Here is a 19,720-nt window from a genome sequence, read left to right as displayed (position 1 = left end):
GCTGTGTTTTCTGTTTTGGTATATGGTTCCTCAACAAATTGTTTTACATTTGTCTGTGCTAAGCTGCAGTGATATGTCATATATTCCAGCAGAGGCCCCTAAAAAGAATCTAATGCTCTTGAGCATGGTTTCCCAAATTGGTGGGTGTGTGTGAAGAAATTCCAGGGGGTGTGTGCGAGGCAACCCAGCCCCCACCCATCATTCCCTCCACCCAAAGAAAAAGCTGGCCCTTGCTTCCAGCTCTCAGCCCCGGCCATTTTACATGGGTGACCTGGTGCAGCTGCAATAAAAAGCAGGCAGTTGGCAAAGGCCCACGTGGAGCTAGCTGCCTCCTGCAAAGGTGGGTGAGTGTTGGTTGGGGAAGAGGAGAATGGAGGTAGATGAGGGGCTGGCAGTGCCTGGCTTTGAGGGGGAGGAGGGGCTCGGGCGGGCGGCTCACAGATGGCTGGCTCGTGGTAAAAAAGAGGTGGGGGAGCATAAGGGTTTCTCAAAAATCAAAAGTGGGACATGATGCTGAAAAGTTTGGGACCACTGCTCTAGAGTGCATGGTGAACCACAATGTCAACACACCTCATTGTGATAGTGAAGATCTCTTGCTGTTGGCCTCGGCTAGGAACATTTGGGGCAATAAGGGCCGATGTTGGGAAGAACATTTGGCTATGGTAGAGCTCTTCTAAAAGAGCAGGGTAGCTTGAACAGCGGTGATGGGTCAGTTGCAGGACTTAAGGCGAAGTTCTTGGCGGGATCAGAATAGATTCGCCCAGCGGTCCATTCAGGCATATGTAAATCACTTGCATTTGTAGCTGAACAACCCTTATTAAACTAATTTGAAATAGCCAGCTGTAAGACAACCAAAAAAGGACAACATTTGAAGCATGTGCAAACGGTGGCCCAATCCCATCAGCACCAAAAAGCTTCATCGTCCACCCTAATGTGGTTTTGCAGGTTACTCATTACCCAGGTTCATCTAGAGATTATATTAGGCTGTGCTGATGCTCAGTGGTGCAGTTGGTAAGCATGAGCCATTCTGTGAAAATGAAAGTATGATAAAGTAAGCCATCTTTTTTTCCTGGCACCTAAATAAATGTCATGAGCTCTGTTACACTTGAGTGACTGCTCTGGAGGGGGCTAACCACATAAGGTCAACCTCTGCTCTGTTACTTCTGAGGGGGCACAGCGGTAACAGAGCAGAGTCTGATCTTATGTGCTTAGCCACTGCTGCAGCAGTGCACTGGAATTTTACTATTTTGCAGCTATGCTGGAATATGCAGAGAACTGTTACTGTGCTGGAGGGAAGTAGCGGGTGAAGATTCTGTGTCAGCAAAAAGTAGCTAATTTAGAGAACCAAAAATAATAAACACTTTACTAAAAGGTATCTGAATTTGCACAGCATTATATGGCAATTATCAATAAAGGGCTCTTCAAATATATTCTCTGTAAATAGAGAGTTTTCCCATATGATGTGTGAAAAATACTTCCGTTTGTTTGTGTTAAACCTGCTGCCTATACAGCTCCTTCGGTGACCGTGGGCCTTGTGTTAGGAGAAGGAGTAAACAACATTTCTTTATTCATTTTCTCCATACCAATCATCATTTTATAGACTCTATTATATTCCCTCTAAGGCATCATTTTAGAGGGTGGGACGTCCCAGTCTTATTACTCTCCCTTCATTTGGAAATTGTGGCATAGTCCGAACCATTATAGCCCTTTCCCATACGTATACCAAGTCCGATATCTTTTTCTGAGCTGGGATGGTGACCAGCTTAGCATGCAGTAGTCAAAAGAACACACACCAGAGGATTACTGGTCTGTAAGAAGGCGGGGTGGGGGGGAAGATCCCTTTAGCAATCTGGCAGAGACAAAGATTTGAGCCAGCTAAAGTTATGTTTAGGCTCTTAGACGCATGTTAATCTTTTGTTTCAATTGTACTAGTTTAACATCACTTAATTCACTATCTTTGTTAATGATTATATCTTTGAGTGCTGTAATTGTGAGCACAGTATCAACTTGGTTAAAATAATCTGGTGTGTGCGCTGTCTCTTTGGAGGCAGCAAACTTGGCAGTTTCTGCATGGATGAGTGACAGCGGATGTCTGTTCCAGGATGATGCTTTTTAAGGGGCACCAGAACGTGTGTGCACTAAGTGTTGCCTGCAAGGCAAAGTATGAAGAAGGTTTTCAGGCAGAAGTGACTAGTGTGTGGATTCCAGGAAAGGCACCGGCCACATGCCCCTGTCCCACCCCTGACACACTACCCATGCCCGTCTTGCACCCCTACCCCACTCTCTCCCTGACCCTTCTCTGCCCTTCCCCGCCTCTTCCTGCAGAAGCACTGCACTGCTTCTGGGGAGTGCATGAGCAGTCCGCCCCTCAGAGTGGCACAGCCCACGAGCAGCTCAATCTAGGAAGCTCACACTGCTCTCAGGTTGCTCCACTCTGGGGGTGGGGAGAGGTGGGACCACTCCAGCAATCACCAGAGGCTGCTAGCACAGTGCTGATGGTGAGTGCGGGGTGGGGGAGAGGCTGACATGGGAGGCAGGGGGGTGGTGGTGTATGTGACCCCTCCCTGTGCATCCCACACCACACCTCTGTTTCCAGGGGTGTCTAACAGACTGGTATGATAGGAAGCTGTGTGCTAATAAGCCCTAGCAAACTGCTTTGTTCCTGCGGCAGTAGGCAGAGTGTGTGATAATTCATCCATAGTGGTGATGGTGGAATTGCTTTATAGTGGCATGGGTAGAACAGTGCACTTTTTCTGTGTAGACAAGGCCTAAAACTGGTAACTGCTGAGAGTCAGGACTCTTTCATTACTCAGGCAAAACTCTCACTGGAGCGAGAGTTTTGAGTTAGGAGTTTGGACTTGATCCTCAGTGACTTGGTACTGTGGAGAAAACTTGGTTTGGAAATTTTTGCACTGTAGCTGTCAGTCTAAATGCATTCCTGAAGACACATGTATACCACGAGGAAAAAGAAAGATGCTTTTGTGGTAAATGACTGGCTATGCCAAAGTGCCTGAAATCACAGCTTTGCGAGAATTTTATTCGCCTATGAGTCAAAAATGTCCCTTTCCCCGCTCCAAGTTCTGCAGAAAGGAAAACACTCCTTGCACTTCTCTATAGGAAGGTATCACATTTGCACTGAAGAGCAGGATGAAGAATGTCTCTCTGGCTACTTATCACTGTTTCTTACAATCCATCCAATACCTGGGAATGAGGGCAATGGGCACTTTTATTCATGTATAAACAGGTCTAGATAGTTAAGTCTGTGGATAAAGTAGAAGTTTTATAATGCACACGTTCACAGCCTTGCAGTGATGTGTTGACATACCTAGGATAAAACAATGGCCCCAATTGTAACACAAAGTGGTCAACGTTAGAGACTGATCCAATTCATCCTTCTCCTAGTCCAAGAGTGTTCCCATCACTTTCAGAACAGAATCCAAATACATACAGGATGGGTAATCTTCTCTCAATACAGCCATATAGCTCCCATGAAGTATAGTAATTGGGCATGTCGAAGGGACAATATATCGACTAAATATTTGAATAAACTATTTGAATAAATAAACTATTTGTATAAATAAATATTGTAACTATTTGAATAAATAAAAAGACTACGATTTCTAGGCCACAGTGAAAAATAACAAACAAGAAAGGAACAATTTTACTCAGTATTTTATTCACTTAACAGAAACATTCACTTATCAGATATCACTGAAGTGCAATTTACAGAACTTAGCAGCAAATTCACGTATGTAAATTCAGATTTATTTTCTTGTCATTTTTTTTACAAATATTACAAATGTACATCCATTAGTACAGTATTGCCATTCACTCATGCGTGTTGTGTACATAATCATCACTTAAGAATTACTATTGAGAAAGTTTTCCTTTGCTGCGGGAAATGCTGTATGTTGGTAATTTGTGCTGCTGGGGTGTGGCACACACTGTCATGATACATATAATGCAAAATGGTAGAAAGCTTGGGCCAGATTCATGCCAGTATGTGCAGTACGACTCCACTGCCTTCAATGCACCTATCATATGTCTACTTATAACAGGGTTCAGGTTTGGTCCTCACTGCCCTAGGGTAGGTCTGGCAATTGAATCCATGATTTTAAAAAACTCAATTGTTGCAAGAAGGGCTACATCAGTTCAGTCCACCTGTCTCACCATCCTTAAAACAACCAGATGCTTCAGTTTGTTGTCTCACTAGCTCTGATACCGTGCCCTGCAGCCTTCACCTGATGGCGTGAAGGGGAAAGGAGCAGTTACTCCCCCAAGGGGCAGCAGGGGCTGGAACTCTGGACCCCTTTGAAGTTCTGTGGCAGTGCTGCGTGTGGCTGGGAGGGAGTCAGGAAGAGGGGAGCAGTTCTACAGTCCGGGCAGTGCTGTGGGCAGATTGCCCTCAACCTTGCCCCTTTTGTGGCACAGAGCCAGGCCCCCTTCCCACCTTACTGCAGGGCCCACAGCAGCTGTCTGGCTGAACCCATGTGGTTTACCAAGGAGACAAGATGTTTTTCTGGTTAATTTAGAGAGACATGGTGGTTCCAGAAGGATTCCACAGGACCCTTCCTGAGGAGGAGGTCAGCTGCAATGACAAAGTCCTACTAAGGCCAACAAACCCTGGGCATCGCTAGGGCGGAATGAACCTGCGACCTTAGAGGCTAAAGCCCTGCATGCTACCACATGAGCTGAAAGTCCACTGGCTCTCAGCCAAGGCTGTGCAGCAGAGACTCTGCACTCCCCTCTTCGTGGTCTCAGTGCCTTTGTGGTTACACTGGGGACATCTGACTGAACAAAACTGGGCCCTGACTCCACTGTGCAAATGATGCTCAGCTCAGAGCGAGGGGCGGGGGAGCCTGGAGGGCAGTTCTTTCTCCGGGTGCTAGAATTCTTCCCCAAATTCTCTGGGACACTGAAGGTGTCAAAGGGAATTGCACGCTCCCATCCACAGCCCAGCCTAGGCCAGGCCATACTGGGGTGGGCCATGGTCCCACTCCACTGGAGTGGATTAAGCACTTAGGACTAAAGGGAGCAGACCCTACGCTTCATCAAGTGCAGCCACTGTGCATTTTGGGCTTAGCCCTGTGAAAGCCCATAACTGGGGCCCCCTCTGCCTACAATCCCTCATTTCTGCCTAGTTATGGAACAGCCACAGGCTCTGTGTGTAACTCACTACACAGGCCTATACCTTCACAATGCAGCTCCCCTCTACGCAGACACCATGCTGGCAGGCTGGGGCCTGATCCCTCTCTCCATGATGGGATATCTTCCATCAACAACGGTCAGGGGAGCTAGAGCCAAACCCACAGTGGAAGGTAACCCAGGGGAACGTCTGTCATTTGCAACTGCAGATGGAATCTCCAGAAGGGGTGTAACGTTACTTTGAAATGTTAAAGGTAACCCCAGAAGGGGTCATGTTAACAAAGTGATTACCACAAAATACCTCCTTGTCCCTAACATACTGAAACAACTTCAGGTTATTTAATATATCTACTATAAGGATTTTTGGTAGTTAATATGGAATGTTTTATTTTATTAGAAAGGTTTCCTTTAGGGGTAAGCTTTGCTTTGTCTAATTTTAAAATTCTAATTTATCACAATACTTTTTATACAAGACACTATAGCTACATCTTGTAATTTACAATCTAAAAATAAGATCTTATCAAAATACTGTAGCTATTCTATTGTGGGCATCGATAAACAATGTATTATGGTATATGGCTCTCCAAACATGATAAACGCTATATAAAGAGCATCTACCTTTATTGACAGGAACAGTTTCCTGTGTAAAGGAAATTACATGGAAAAATATGAGTTATGTGTTTTGAAAAGTAACTCATCTTGACAGTTCTGAGGAAATATCTAGACAATTATCACAAATCAGTACCAGCATGTTATATACAGATTTAAAGAGAATCACCGGAACAAAAAGAAATTACATACCCGCAAATCCTGTCATTTAAAAAAACCCAAAACCAACCCAAACAAAACAAAAGAGTGTTTGACAGTTCTGTAGCTGGAATATCAACATTGAGATCTCATTTTCCTTATATTCTGATGAAGTGAAATGATTCAGAGATCAGACAATAACAGACTCAACCTTCCTTTTAAAAAATATGCTATAGCAGTTAAAAGTTATTCTTCCTGTCATAGAAAACAATCTGCATTTCAGACTCCAAATGAATATGTGATGAATTTAACGAGACTACTTAGTACTTACAGAGGACAAGAATGTGAAACCACTTTAGGGTTGCCAACCCTCCGGGATTGTAATGGAATTTCTAGGAATTAATCTCTAATTAAAGATTATGTGTATTATGAAACCTCCAGGAAAAAACATGCAACCAAACTGGCAACCCTACCTTTCTCATGTTGAGTAGAGTCTTACTATGAGAGTAATCATGTCCCTTGTAATAGATTCAGTGAGCTACCTACAGACTGAAGTACTACTTAATGTAAGCGTGATTGAATCTGGCTTGTATAATGCTTTACAACCAGCCATTATCTAATTAATTTATCATCACAAGCTCCCCTTGGGACAGTTAAATGTTATTATCCCCATCTGACATATGGAAAAACTGAGGCAGAGAAGGATCAAATTTTAAAAGAGGTTTTTGTGGGTATGCAACATGAGACAGTGAATAGTTGTTTTTTCACAGATGATGAGGACTGTGAGTTTCTATTCACTTCTTCTGGAATTGTGGGACTCAGCACCTCTGAAAACGCAGGCCCTCACTCTGTTTAGTTTGCAACTTCCCAAACAAGAGGCATCAAAAACTTAGGATCTTGGGTGAAAATTTGATCCTTAACTGATTGGCCTCAGGAAACAGGAGTCAATGTCAGAGCCAGGATTAGAAATCAGGAAATCCTGGCTCCCAGTACTGACCTCTGATCTGGAAACAGGAAATATAGTTTAAACGAATCCTTGTAGTCAAAAATCCAGCAGCTGACAGAATGATTCTTGCATAGAGGATACACAGCTCCTTCTGGTGAATGAATATACTTGTCCTATGATTCCCTGTCATGCTGTGGGTATAAAGGTACTTTCATATATCCACTTACTCTTGTATCTTTCAGCCTTCAGCTTTGATGATGAGGGCGAAGATAAATTTAACGCTTACTTTGTGCCAGGGATAAGCCTCAGCACCTCCAGTTCTGGCAGTTCATAGCCTTCGCATATCAGAACTTGCTGTGTCATTTTAGAAAATAAAAAGCTTGTATGAGCCCCAACTCCTCTTTCAGTGCAAATTGAACACTGGATAAAGTGTATTTGAAGTCAGATGCATGTCTTGGTGAAGTCTGAAATGCAGCTGATTCTTGGCTAAATAATAATAATCCTATGTGCTACAAACAATGAACAGCAGCGTCTTTGAAAGGATCATTTTATAATCTGGGTGTGTAGATCCATGTAAGGGGATCAGTACGAAAAGCATTTTCCTAAAGTCAAGTTCAGTGCATTAATCAAACACAGCTTCTGTTTATGTATTTCCAATACAGAATTAAAAGAAAATATTCTCATGGAGGTTATTATTAAATACTGAACTACATCCATTCTATCAGCCACACACGCTGCCTACCCTTCTCTGCACCTGACTTGATCCGGTCATGTAGCGAAGGTGTCGAATTATTTATACAGTTAGTAAAAACTGATCTTGCTCTGGGGGTTTCTTCACCCATGTGCCCAGACCTGCTTTCTGAAAAGCTTTAAACAGCTGCTGCTTGACAGCCTGATATGTCTGAGCCACCAGTTTGGCTTCACTGTACACTGATGGCATATCTCCATGGCTTGGCACTCGTGTGCTTAGCTGCAGAGTGAAATCAGAGAAGGAAAATAAAAAGAGCAAAATCAACAATAGTAGAAACAGGAGACTTCAACAGCCGTATACTCTTCCCCACTTCATTTCCTAAGCCACAAACTATCTCTGGGCTTTCTCTGTTTGCTTTTGGTTTGAAACAACAAAACATGGAAGACAAAAAGCACAAGACATGGTGCCTATATTGAAAATGTGGAGCAAATGCAAAGTCAAATGAAAAAGGGAGAAAACAGGTTTTTCCTTCCCAAAGTGGGTACAACCATCAGCAAATATAAGCCTGCAAAGAAAAATCTACTTGTCAGTTAGCATATTTTTGGATGAGGGGGAAAAAAAGCCTTGATGAGAAACTGAAAAGAAGAGGATGTGCTTGGTTTCAGTAAAGGAAGCTGAGCAATTCAGCACTTGAGCTAGTCAAATTAACACCAAGAGACAATATGAGGCAGAATCTTCACCCTTCCTTAAATCTGTTATAATAAAAGATGCTGTGAAACATGCATGGGACAGGGCAGTAACCAAGCTTCAGGGATGTATGCCAGGATGTATACCTGAGAGGCTGTCTTTTTGAGAGGGAACATGGCTAGTGCTACACAAGTGAACACTGTGAAGTAAAACCTGAAGCATCTGCCAGAAATTGTCTTAAGAGACAAAGATATGTACTGCAGTCCAACAATCACCCCGGGCACACATACTAGAAGAAAGCACCTTTTATATTTCAGAAGAACTAAATCAGCGACCTTTTCTGACCTGCCGAATTCTTAACACAGTCAAGCCACCAGTGAGTCTTTGACATTATGTGAAAGCAATCAAAGTATAGCAAATGCCTTAGAGCAGGCAGATAGGTGCAAGTCTAGCGCTTACAAGCAGGAAAATTACATCCTGTAGGAAAAACTCCTCATCAAAACACTACCTCCAGGAGCAAACATTCTGCTTTCCCTTCTTTTTCATAAGGAAATGCTTTCAGAGTTGTTGCTTACTGGAAAATGCAGCTGGGAGTAAACAGATCAAATGCCTTTGGACATCACTGGGCAAGTATTACTCATTGGCTACGGTTACACAAGCCCTTTTTGCTGACAAAAAACCTGGCTTTGTCGACAAAACTGGTGGAACGTCCACACACAAAATGTGTTTTGTCGACAGTTTGTGACAAAACTCAGCATGTCTCCTGGCAGAGTTCTGCCTCTCAGCCATGAGGCATAACGCTGCTGTTGACAGATTCTGTCAGCAAAAAAGCTGTGGGGATACTCTGGGGGGCCTTCTCTCGACAGACAGGGCATCCGGAACAAGGGCAGCCCTGTCTGCTGTGCTCCTGGGTGCCTGTTTTGTCAACAGAGTGGAGCGCTCTTCCAGTTGGCTTTTGTGCGTGGTCGCACTCCGTCAGTGGAAGTTTTGTTGGGAAGTCTCTTCCGACAGTGATGTCTGTCAAGAGAGCACTGCAGTGTAACCATAGTCATTTGGTTGAGTGGGAAGTTAATGGTTTTAGTCAGCCTAATTCAGCAAGGACCTAAATGCTGATGCAAGTTACAGGCCAGGTGTGTGTTGTCCAGAAAATGGGTGAAGTGCCAATGTAATATGCTAAGTGGGTGGCTCTCTTGGCTACTAGCGGGTTCCAGATTCTTGCTCCTTGCTGTAGTGTGAGGGGCTCCTGCTGCTGCCTTTGGGAAAACATGAAGCCATCAGGAAGGGACTCCAGTGCCATTATCTGCACACTCAGCTTTGGCAGCAGCAGGCACCCTGCTCATCAGCTAACCAATTCAAAGTTCAAACTGCCCCAGGCCCTGTCTCTCTACAGCGAGAGTTCAGACTGCTGAGTCTGCGTCCCTGGTACATATGGTAACCGATGCTATAGTCCCAGTGTTGGCCTGGACTTCTCAAGGTGGTCTCAGCTGTCCCCAGATTTGATCCATTGGACACCCATGGCTCTGGCAGAACAGCTGTCTGCTCATTCTCTCTCTCTTGACCACAGCAGCTTCCAGCCTGGGCTGAACACCCATGTGGACACAAAGGACACCATAAACCTACCTACCACAGCAGCTCAGTCACTTATCAGGGGCCTCCTTCCCTTTTGGCACTGGCTGATTCTCATGTGTATTGCAGTGCAGACTCACCAGTGCCATCTACTCAGGCTGCTCTTTGGGCCTGTGCTCTCAGCCTGCTGTGTCCCTATAGTAGCAGCCGTGATAGCTGATGCTCTGGCTGTCCCTTCACCTTGCTAAGAGACCTTGCCATGAGAATTTGATGCAGAATTTCCTTCCATTTCTCTAACCAGTTCCTGTTCACTTGTTCCCCATGAATCAGGGCTCCAAAGAGCATTCATAGTATTGCTACTGTTTTCTGGAGTGGGAATTCACACTCCATGATGGGGCTTTACACCTTAATGTAGGATAACTGGCATGGGGTGATTGTGGGGGTCGCATGCAAAACAAGTTTAATTTACAAACCAAAGGGATATAAAGGAGAAGCAACTAACAAGAGAATACAGTAGATCTCCAACTTACGCAGAAGTTGCGTTCTTGCAAAACCCCGCGTAAGTCAAATTTCAGGTAACTCGGGGGAGGTGGGGGGAGCCAGGAAATTGACCAGTGCAGCACTGCTGGTCAGTTTCCTGTCTCCTGTGAGTGGCAGGCATTCGGGAGACTGGCTCTGGGCTGCCTGATGCTCACAGGAGAGGGGAGACTGGACAGCGCTGCTGTGCTGGTCAGTTTCCCTGCTCCTGTCAGGGCAGCCCAGAGTCAGACTCTTGGCTGCTGCCCCTGTCAGGAGCTGGGAAACTGACCAGAGCTGAGTGGCAGGAAAGGAGTGGTGGGGAGCTAGTGCCTGGCTCGGGGCTGCCTGCCATGTGCAGAAGCCAAGAAACTTACCCGTGCTGGTCAGTTACCCAGCTCCCCAGACTGACAGGTAGCCCGGAGTCAGATGCCAGCTCCCTGCCACTCAGAGTCACATTAGCCCGAGATACATTTAAGTTGAGTGCACATATCTCGGTGTTTTACTGCATGCAAAAATTTAACCCCTCCTTTTCCCCTCCCTATTTCTCCCAAGTGGGTGTGGATATTAAACACAGGCTAGATTTAAGTCCTCTCAGGATGACAATTGACACAATTAATGCTTTGTCTGCTCAGGAAATGCCCAACTGGTGCTAATCAGAGAACGGCAGGATGATTCTTGGCAATCAGTGCTCTCACACCATTGTCCAAGAATGAAAGAGGCAAAGGGTATATAAAGGTAGCCTCCACCTTCAGCTGCTCAATTTCCTTTGTCTTCTCTCCTGGAAGCATGGAGTCTAGCTCTCAACAATTTTGAACCGCATGCTTGCTCTTCCTCTAGCAACTCCTTAGAAGAGAAGAGCAAGGCTGCCTCCAAGAAGATGGACAAGGTGAAGAAGGACTGAGCAGAAGAGGCCAAAGCTTACTGCCTGCTTGGTGATACTACACAGTTTGTGCAGTTTCCCAGGTACAAACATATTCTTGCAGATCATAGTCCAGTGGAAAGAAGAATGCTGAAAGAGTCATTCAGGGGTCCTGTACGGATTGCTGTATTGAGAAATCAGTGGGAAAGGGTGGCCTGCTTTGCTAGGGCAACTGTAGTATAGAGGAATGGTAGCCATTTTAACTGAGAGAAACCCATGGATTTAATCCCATTCCATAGAACAGCTAGGGAGTTTAGTTGGTGCTAAGTACCTTCCAGGATTGGGTACTTAACCTGAAAAAAGTTGAAATGGCATGAGAAGTATTTATCATATTAAATAACAGTCATAATCAGAGCCCAATTTTCAAATGGATGCAATATAGGAAACCAAATAGCTAATTTATGTGTATTATGAAAATGGAGGGTTCCCCTGTTCAGAATTGCCAGAGTGGACACTTCCCTTTGGAGGCTACCTGGATTATTGCCGTACGACTTGGGGGTGCTCTATCAGCTGTTAGGTTCCTCTGTGCACCAGTCCATTCTAGCTAATGCTATCTCAGCTGTACATGTCTCCTGAGAATCTCCATCAGCTTTCAGTCTCTACTAATGAAGAGTACTGGGGCTCCCTTTAGAGGCACCCATCATTTCACACAGACTGTCCAAAAGTGTGGCTATAAGGGTCTGGACCTGAAAGTGGGTTGCAATCCCATTTTAATGGGGTTGCCCAGGCTGGTGTTGGCCCTTGCCCCAGAAAAGCTGAAGCCCAGGACCAAGACTAAGACCAAGCTCTGCTGACCAGGGCTAAAGTTACATGACCCCCCACCAAGGCAGAAACCCTTAGGCTTCAGATTTGCTCCCACCCACCCCTCTCCCCAACTCTCCTGGGGTGGCGTGGCTCAGGTAGGTTTGGTCTTTTGTCTCTCTGCACCCTACAGGGTCATGTAGCGATTTTTATTGTCAGAAGGGAGTCCCAGTGTAACCAAGCTTGAGAATCATTGCTCTAGAGTATCAGCCTGCCCTAGGGCCAAAGGCATAGTCTCTGTTTACAGCCTCTACAGCCCTGGGAAACAAGAAAGTAGAGCTCTGGGTTCTACCCCACAGCCAGGCTGAAATGCTAATGCCAGGTTAGCGCTGTGGCTCGGAACCTTCCAGCAGGCTGATGGCCGACAGTGAGGCTGTATGTCCAGTAGTTTACAAGGCCTACCTTTCCATAAAGCTTTGCCCACCGAACAAAAAATGTGTGCTTGCAGAGCCGTGAAGAGCCCCCGCAGGTCCTTTTTCCTGTTGTGGCGTTAATAACCTCCGGGTCCATGTTACCCGCTATCCAGTTCACACTGAAACTGGGAGATTTTCCTGGCTGCCGGGCCTCGGCATTACTCACTCCTGTCAAGGGACAAACAGAAGGGCAGAAGAGCATTAATATCAATGGCCCCAAACTTTCACAGCTAGTAAATGTGACCTTCGTTTGTTACGACACGAAATAGCTCTGTGAAAACACATACCTACTGCGCACCCTGACATTGTTATAGTCTGCTAACTGGCACTTTTTTAGTGTGCATAAAGAGGGAATAATTCAGCCATCCTGTAAATTCTTTTTCTTGGCAGACAAACCTTATATTTGGGATGGGGAAGATAACTACATTGTGGTGCAGGGTAGTGAGCTGCTTTTTAACAGCTAAGTGAATGGGGCTTCCTTTAACTGGCTTCAATGTAAAATGCAATTTTTAAGATGAACTTACGGGCTGCCCCAATTAACACACCTCTTCCCAGGAACTCCTCAGGCTGTGGACTGAGTCTATTCCATAAGTAGCACACTGAATCTCAAATGGAGCTTCTGAGGGGCTGGCAATAAAAATGTGAACTAACAACAGAGCATGTGCCTATCAACTTGGCATTCACTTGGGAAAGGGGGAGATGTTCCTTTTGGCACTAAGACCCTAAGCTGACGGGCCCTGTAAATATCACAGATCGTACAGGTACATAATATGTACAAACGCCTTAATGAGAGGCAGTCCAAGGGCCATCACAACCCTGTCCTGGGCTCACAGAACTAACTTTGCATTCAGTTTTCCTTCCACTCAGCTAAATGAAGGCAGGGTGACAAAGGTTGGCACTTTTCTCACTCTGACTGTGGTTATATTCCAGCATCAGGAATGGTCACTATAGTAGACACATGGTTTTGCCCTGTCCTTGCATGTGTCTCAGGCATTCCAAGCTCTCAGTGGATGCTGCACAGCTATCCTGTGGAGAGGGTGCTAGTCACATGGGTTACAGCTGTACTTGTTTAGAAGTGACTGCTTCTGTCCTAGGAGAGTCATCCTTGCCACCACTATATGTGACTTCAAGTTTCCTACAAGCATCAGCGATCTTTGTGACCAAGCAACAGTAGAGGTGATATAGTAGCTTAGCTCCCCTGTCATGGTGTTTCCTGAATCTTGTTCTCTTGTGCTTGGGTGCATGAGGAAGCAGGCCTAGATCAGCAGCTGATTCAGCCAAGGGAGATAAGAGGAGTAAGGAAGGGGCCAGGTTTATTTTCTAGTACAGCATAAATGGCATGAGGAGACTTCTGGGCTATGATGCTCAATAGTGACTTTAAGATGCCAGAGCTTCAACTCCTGGTTCAGCAAGTGATAAGAGATGGAAAAGAGGTGGTGGCCTGAAGGATATTTGGAAAATGCAGGACCTAGTGATATGTTTGGAGTCACTTTTCTCTTCTTCATTGATCTGTCATAGATACAAGTAACCTCACAACCCTGGACAGAAGACACCAGCCTGGTGATGGGCAGCAGTGGATTGTCCTACTGGGCAGGGGTTGCCTTGGCATTAGGAATCCAGCAATAACTGTTTCCAAAGTGCACCCTGGACTATCAACTTAATTACCAGATGACCTTCCCTTCCCATGTGTTAGACTACAACTGTGGGTGTAATCAAAAATTGGTTGTTTTTAAAGCTTTTCAGAAAACTCCATTTACAATTCTGTGGTGGACTACAACACGACTGCCACTTTAAACTTATATATTAGAACTTCTCAGCCACCTCTCCCAAGGTGATTTATAAAGGAGGACGGGAATCACTATCCTCCTTTAAAGACGGGGACACTGAGGCACAGAATGACTAAACCAGAACTTTCAAAACTCTCCTCAAATTTCTGTCTTCTCAGCTTGAGATATTTAGGGCCTGCGATTCAGATATGCTGCACCCCGGGAGCTCCCACTGACTGCAGCTAAATGGCCAGTGCTTTCAAAAAGTCATGTCTCAAGGTGGGCATCCAAAAATGAAAGGCCTCAGCAATGTAGCAAATGTCATTTAGCGCTGGAGTCCTACTCACTGGACCACATTGCTATCACAATAACACCGTTTGACTCCTCCTGCGTGAAAAGGCTTCCAGCTCTTGTAACATCGGCAGCAACCACCAGCTCCACCACTTAAAGCAGTTCCCACCTCGCAGCTGTACGCCTCTCAGCAGGACATGAATTAATGCCCTACGGAGCTGCACACTCTCTGCTCCAAATATTATCCAGCACAATTTTCTCTGCACAGGAAGAAAGTAGCTGTGAGAGTAAAGGGGACTGAGCTTGTAGAGAGAAATAAATGAGGCCATTAAAAATACAATGAAAATTGTCACACTAGAAACAACTACTCGATATTTGTGGCTTCTTGTCAGGGATGGCATCGGAGGAATAGCCAAGGTGACTGCACTATCCTAGCTAGAATGAAAAGAAGACTTAAGACACGACTAAAATTGAGTCACAGTCACACAAGGAGTTTACAATCACTTTCATGTCACATTATCACCAATTTCAGGTTTTTTTTGATAACTGATTGGTCTCCATTGCAAAATCCGATTCACTTAGGCAATAGACTAACAACTTCCTTTTGCTGAAATCTTCAATATCAAAGAAGTGCATGGGGCTAGTCAAATACTGCCATGCAGAACATGATGAAAACTGATCATAATCTCGTATTTGACACTTACGCATGATCTCTGTCCAGATATTACCAAACAGCTTAATAGATTGAGTGCCAAAAATATGACAGTAAATTCTCAGCAAGCTCCTGCTTAGCAAAAAAGCCACAGGTCACAGAATAAACACAGATACAGCAAAACCAATGACACGAGGAAAACAAAAGTTTGAACTGAATTAACAGGAGCTTTGCATACATACATTACAATTAATCCCTTCAATAAACAAACAAAAATTACAGCTCAACCCCAGGCAATCAGTACCAACAGAGAATGGTCTATGATAGGGGAGGGGATCACAGAAACCAACAGAAGCCCAGACCAGCTGACATTAAACAATATGTTGAAGCGCTGCAGTAAGCGGTGCATAAAACAGCACAATTAAAATCAGAAACTAGAGGGAAAAACCTGATGTTACTGATGAACTGCCCACAAATCAAAAGGATAGATGAAGGCAATAGCCCATGCCAATGCTTGTTTGCCAAACATACAGGTGACATTTAGCCCCCAGTACCGAGATCTGGACATCACCTCCACACTTGGTCCTGTTCCAGCATCAGTTAACAGTGCCAGGTAAGCAAGAGGTGAGGTGATCAGGTGCTTTCCAGATCCAGGCAGAAAGACAGAAAAGGCTTGATTAGCTCCACTGAGAACATCTACAGGGACCGAGGGATGCCTAGGGCAGAGTGCTACTTAGCTAACAATTCACAGTTTTGCACAGTGAGTAATTGACTCCCATAGAAATGTTTCTTCTCTGCCTGTGGTAAAGTCTATGGCTGTGGCCACACTTTGCCAAAATTTCAAAAGGGCCATGCTAATGGCCAAATCAGAGACCACTAATGAGGCACTGAAATGAATGTTCAGCACCCCATTAGCATGCTGCCAGCCACAGAACTTAGAAAGTGCCGCATTTTGATCATAGGCAGCTCATATACATGAGCCCTTTTCGAAATCCCCTTATTTCTTCGACTTCGAAATCCCCTTATTCCTATCAGGTGATTTCGAAGTCTGATTTCCTATCAGGGGATTTCAAAGTCTGCGGGGTCCTTTTGGAAAGGAGCCCATGTAGACAAGCTGCGCAGGATCAAAACACGGTACTTTCGAAGTGCCGTGGCCAGCAGGATGCTAATGAGGTGCTAAATATTCATTTCAGCGCCTCATTAGTATTCTCCAATTTGGCCATTAGTATGGACCTTTTGAAATTTTGGCCAAGTATGGACACAGCCTATATGTTTAGGTGGAAGCAGGATAAGTTGTGGATCTTTGTAGAGAGGAAAAAAATGATCTCCTGAGGTGTTTTATTTTGATGAGCTCCAGATGGAAGTCCTCTCTGGCAGGATAATTCAGCTGGACCCAGAGAGAGCATGAACTGGACTAGAGACATGGAGGTCATTCCAATCCTTTCTTAGGGTTACTCAGTGCCCGAATCTGGACAAGCCCCAAGGAGGAATCATGACTTAGAGAATTACAATTTCTTCCCTATTCCTCACTTGCTCCTGGGAGCGGGTAAGTTGCTATGGGCATTTACTGGGGATAGAATATTCCTGCCTTTGGACCAGCTGGTGTGGGTGAAGCCAAGACTCTCCCTGCTCCCTCCTCACTCAGATCCACATGCTCAGAGGATGAGGGGAATACCAAGCACTCAGCTGCTTCTGGTTTTTCCTCCTGCACCTGACCCACATTTGGGGAAAGGATAACATTGGAGTCTAACTACTCCTTCCTCTCTGTATGGACGTGTGAGCCTCAGGTCCAGGTTGGCCCTGTGATTGATGGAATTTTACCAAGGGGCTCCTGTGGATCCAGGGAGTTCCCACCAGCCCATCAGTATTAAAAGCTTTGAACCAAACTAGGCCAAATTGTGCCCCGAATCACATTCGGTTCCACCCCATTGGAGTCACAGGAGCTGCAGAAGTATAGCTGATGGCACAATCTGGTCCTAACATTGTTTTACTTAATGCAATTTACAGCATTGCCAATCTGAGCATTTAAATATCATGAATTAGAATACTCCTGCGCCCTCAGATATCAAACACAGTAAGAGAGCCTTTTACACCAGGCCAGATCTTAAACGAAATAGAAACAAACAACCAAAGCCCCCTCCATCTCCTTAGTCTCTCATTTGAGGAAGTCCTCTGTGCACCACAGTTTTACATTTGGGAAGTCCTCTAATATTTTCCATCCACGGACTGGATAAATGTTGTGATGTGCACCAAGGCAAGCGTACATGTCCGCCGCCAATAGAAAGACAGCTGCCCAGTGTGGGTGGCAGGGGGCTCTCTGCTAATCAGCTGGGTGGCAGCTGAATCTTTCCTGGGTGGCCGCCCGAGCGCTCAGTTTACAGGGAACACATAACATAAACCACAACAACCTAAGTTTAATCTGGATTGACACTTGGCTCTGCAGGAGTCACGAGGCTGTATCAAACAATGTTTTTATCAGCTCAATCAACACAGATCAAATCGTCTGGAGTGACAGCATCCGCCTACTACTGCGCCCAGTTTAAAGGAAAGTTGCAGACAGCATGAAGGCACACAGAGCGCATTCCCATGCAAAGAGACCTCTCAGGAAAAGAAACCAAACCACGAGACACACAGTTTTTGCAAGTGGCATCGGTGCCCTTTTCATGCTGCTTCGCCATCCTGGACACGTGTACCATTGGCTCCAAACATAAATGTATACTGGGCTAGCTGTGCTGCTCCACAGCTGCTCATACCCACCATGCTTACAGTATTGAGCCAGCTCCCTCCAAATAGCATCTGGGCTGGCTGTGGTTATTTCCCTTGTTAGCATTTTATAATTTTTAATCACTTTTCAACACACATAGGCTTTCTCTGCACACAGGAAACCTCCACTGAGACAGATTAGAAACTAGGCTTGGTTCTGGTATCAAGCACACTGGTGCAATCAGTGGAGTTGTGATTATGTAAAACTGATGCAATACCATAAGAAATAAGTGCATGGTGTTCACAATGGGTGAAGTGCACCCCTGTGCAGAGGGCTACCCCAAAACCTATGTGCTACATAAGTCCCACTTAAACCTATTTTGAGTGCTTAATTGGCTTAAGTGTGTGATGGCCTTCAGCACAGGGAGACGCTTTCCACACTAAAGGGAGCATGTACTTCAGGAGCCATTTCTCATTCTAGTGTAATCATTGATAAACACCTTTTATACAGTTATTAATGTAATCTCAAACAAAACAATGACATATGTATGGGGAGTCTTTAAATACTTGTATTGGAAAATCTTCTTTATGGCTGTGGCCACACTAGCCCCTCCTTTCGGTAATGTGGTGCTTTGGAATATGCTAATGAGGTGCTACCATGACTATGCAGTGCCTCATTAGCATAATGGCGGCTGTATGAGCTTCGAAACTGCTGGTTTTGAAATGGATGATGCCCAGGTAGCTGGGGACCTTTCAAACCAGCCCCCTGGTTTTGAAAGCTCCTTCTTCCCGTCTGGTTTTGGGAAGAATGAGCTTTCGAAATCAGGGGGGTCATTTAGAAGTGTGTGTGGCCATCATTATGCTAATGAGGCACTGCATATTCCTGGAAACACCTCATTAGCATATTCCGAAGTGCCACATTAACATAGCCCCTCCGAAAGAAGGGACAAGTGTGGCGGCAGTCTATACATCTATCTGTTATAAAGCAAATATTTGACAAGAGCCTAAGCAGCTACCTCTGAGCTACTCACCCTGATAACACCCATACCAGCAGTACCAATCTAATGTGCTAAACCTGCAGTAAAACAGCCAATTTCCCCTTTAGCTAAACTATCACTTTTTCAGGCTTAGCAAAGCTAATTTTATCTCAAGGACACATGTAGAAAATAAAACTCAGCAAGAGGCATAGGAAATAGATAAGAGATAACATTTCTAACAGCATTCAAGTGACTTAGGTCACCTCAGTGGTGCAACACCAGCAGAGACTCCTGGCAACTCATTTATACATGCCACAGCCATCCCCAGATAGCTCAGCGAAGCGTCTCCAGCAATCACAATTCTCCCATTTTCTAGCAATCTGAATGATGGGTCTGATTCTGTGAGGGGCTGAGGGCTTTCAGTTACCTCAAAGCAATGCGAAGGCATGGAGCAATTTGTAGGATGCTGTCTGCACTTCTCAGGATCAGGCCCTAAGGAAGCTTCAGAATAGTTGGGCATCCTGGCTGTTCTGTGAGGCCCTGAGCAAAACCCCAATTAACTCAATCTGAGCTTTTCCACTGGGGTCACTGGGTTTGGACCAGGTCCTGGTTAGTAAGGATTTTCAGGACAGCTGGCTTTGGCGGGGTGCTGGGGCTATATGGCCTACCAACACTGCTACTACTACTACTACTACTGCATAGTGTGGATAATGTACTGCTGGATGTCGCACCATCTGCTGCCACAAGAGGGCTCCTTATGGTACCACAGCTGGACTACACAGACCGCAAGCAATGGAGGAAAGAAGGAATAACGACTTGTGTGGGTTGACTCACAACGCAGTGAATCCCTGCAGTCACCTCCCTGTAGTCCTTCCCCAATGCTTCTGTTCAGACCCA

The 19,720-nt window shown here is 45.2% G+C and overlaps 1 protein-coding gene across 1 annotated transcript in view; it reads right to left on the bottom strand.

Annotated features, from left to right (window-relative positions):
- Window positions 1–3,659: 3,659 nt before the first annotated feature.
- ADARB2 (adenosine deaminase RNA specific B2 (inactive)) overlaps window positions 3,660–19,720 on the bottom strand; it is a 471,396-nt gene continuing 455,335 nt past the window's right edge. Inside the window, exons 9-10 of the mRNA XM_074985018.1 lie at window positions 12,424–12,602; window positions 3,660–7,808 (exon numbers count right to left, since the gene is read on the bottom strand). Coding sequence (XP_074841119.1) covers window positions 7,632–7,808; window positions 12,424–12,602 — 356 coding nt within the window. The 3' untranslated portion in view covers window positions 3,660–7,631. The remainder of the gene's footprint in view (window positions 7,809–12,423; window positions 12,603–19,720) is intronic.

Source organism: Carettochelys insculpta, chromosome 2 (assembly GCF_033958435.1).
Source record: "Carettochelys insculpta isolate YL-2023 chromosome 2, ASM3395843v1, whole genome shotgun sequence".
NCBI lineage: Eukaryota > Metazoa > Chordata > Testudines > Carettochelyidae > Carettochelys > Carettochelys insculpta.
The sequence above is the reverse complement of the archived record's forward strand: the minus strand, read 5'-3'. Positions and strand labels throughout refer to the sequence as shown.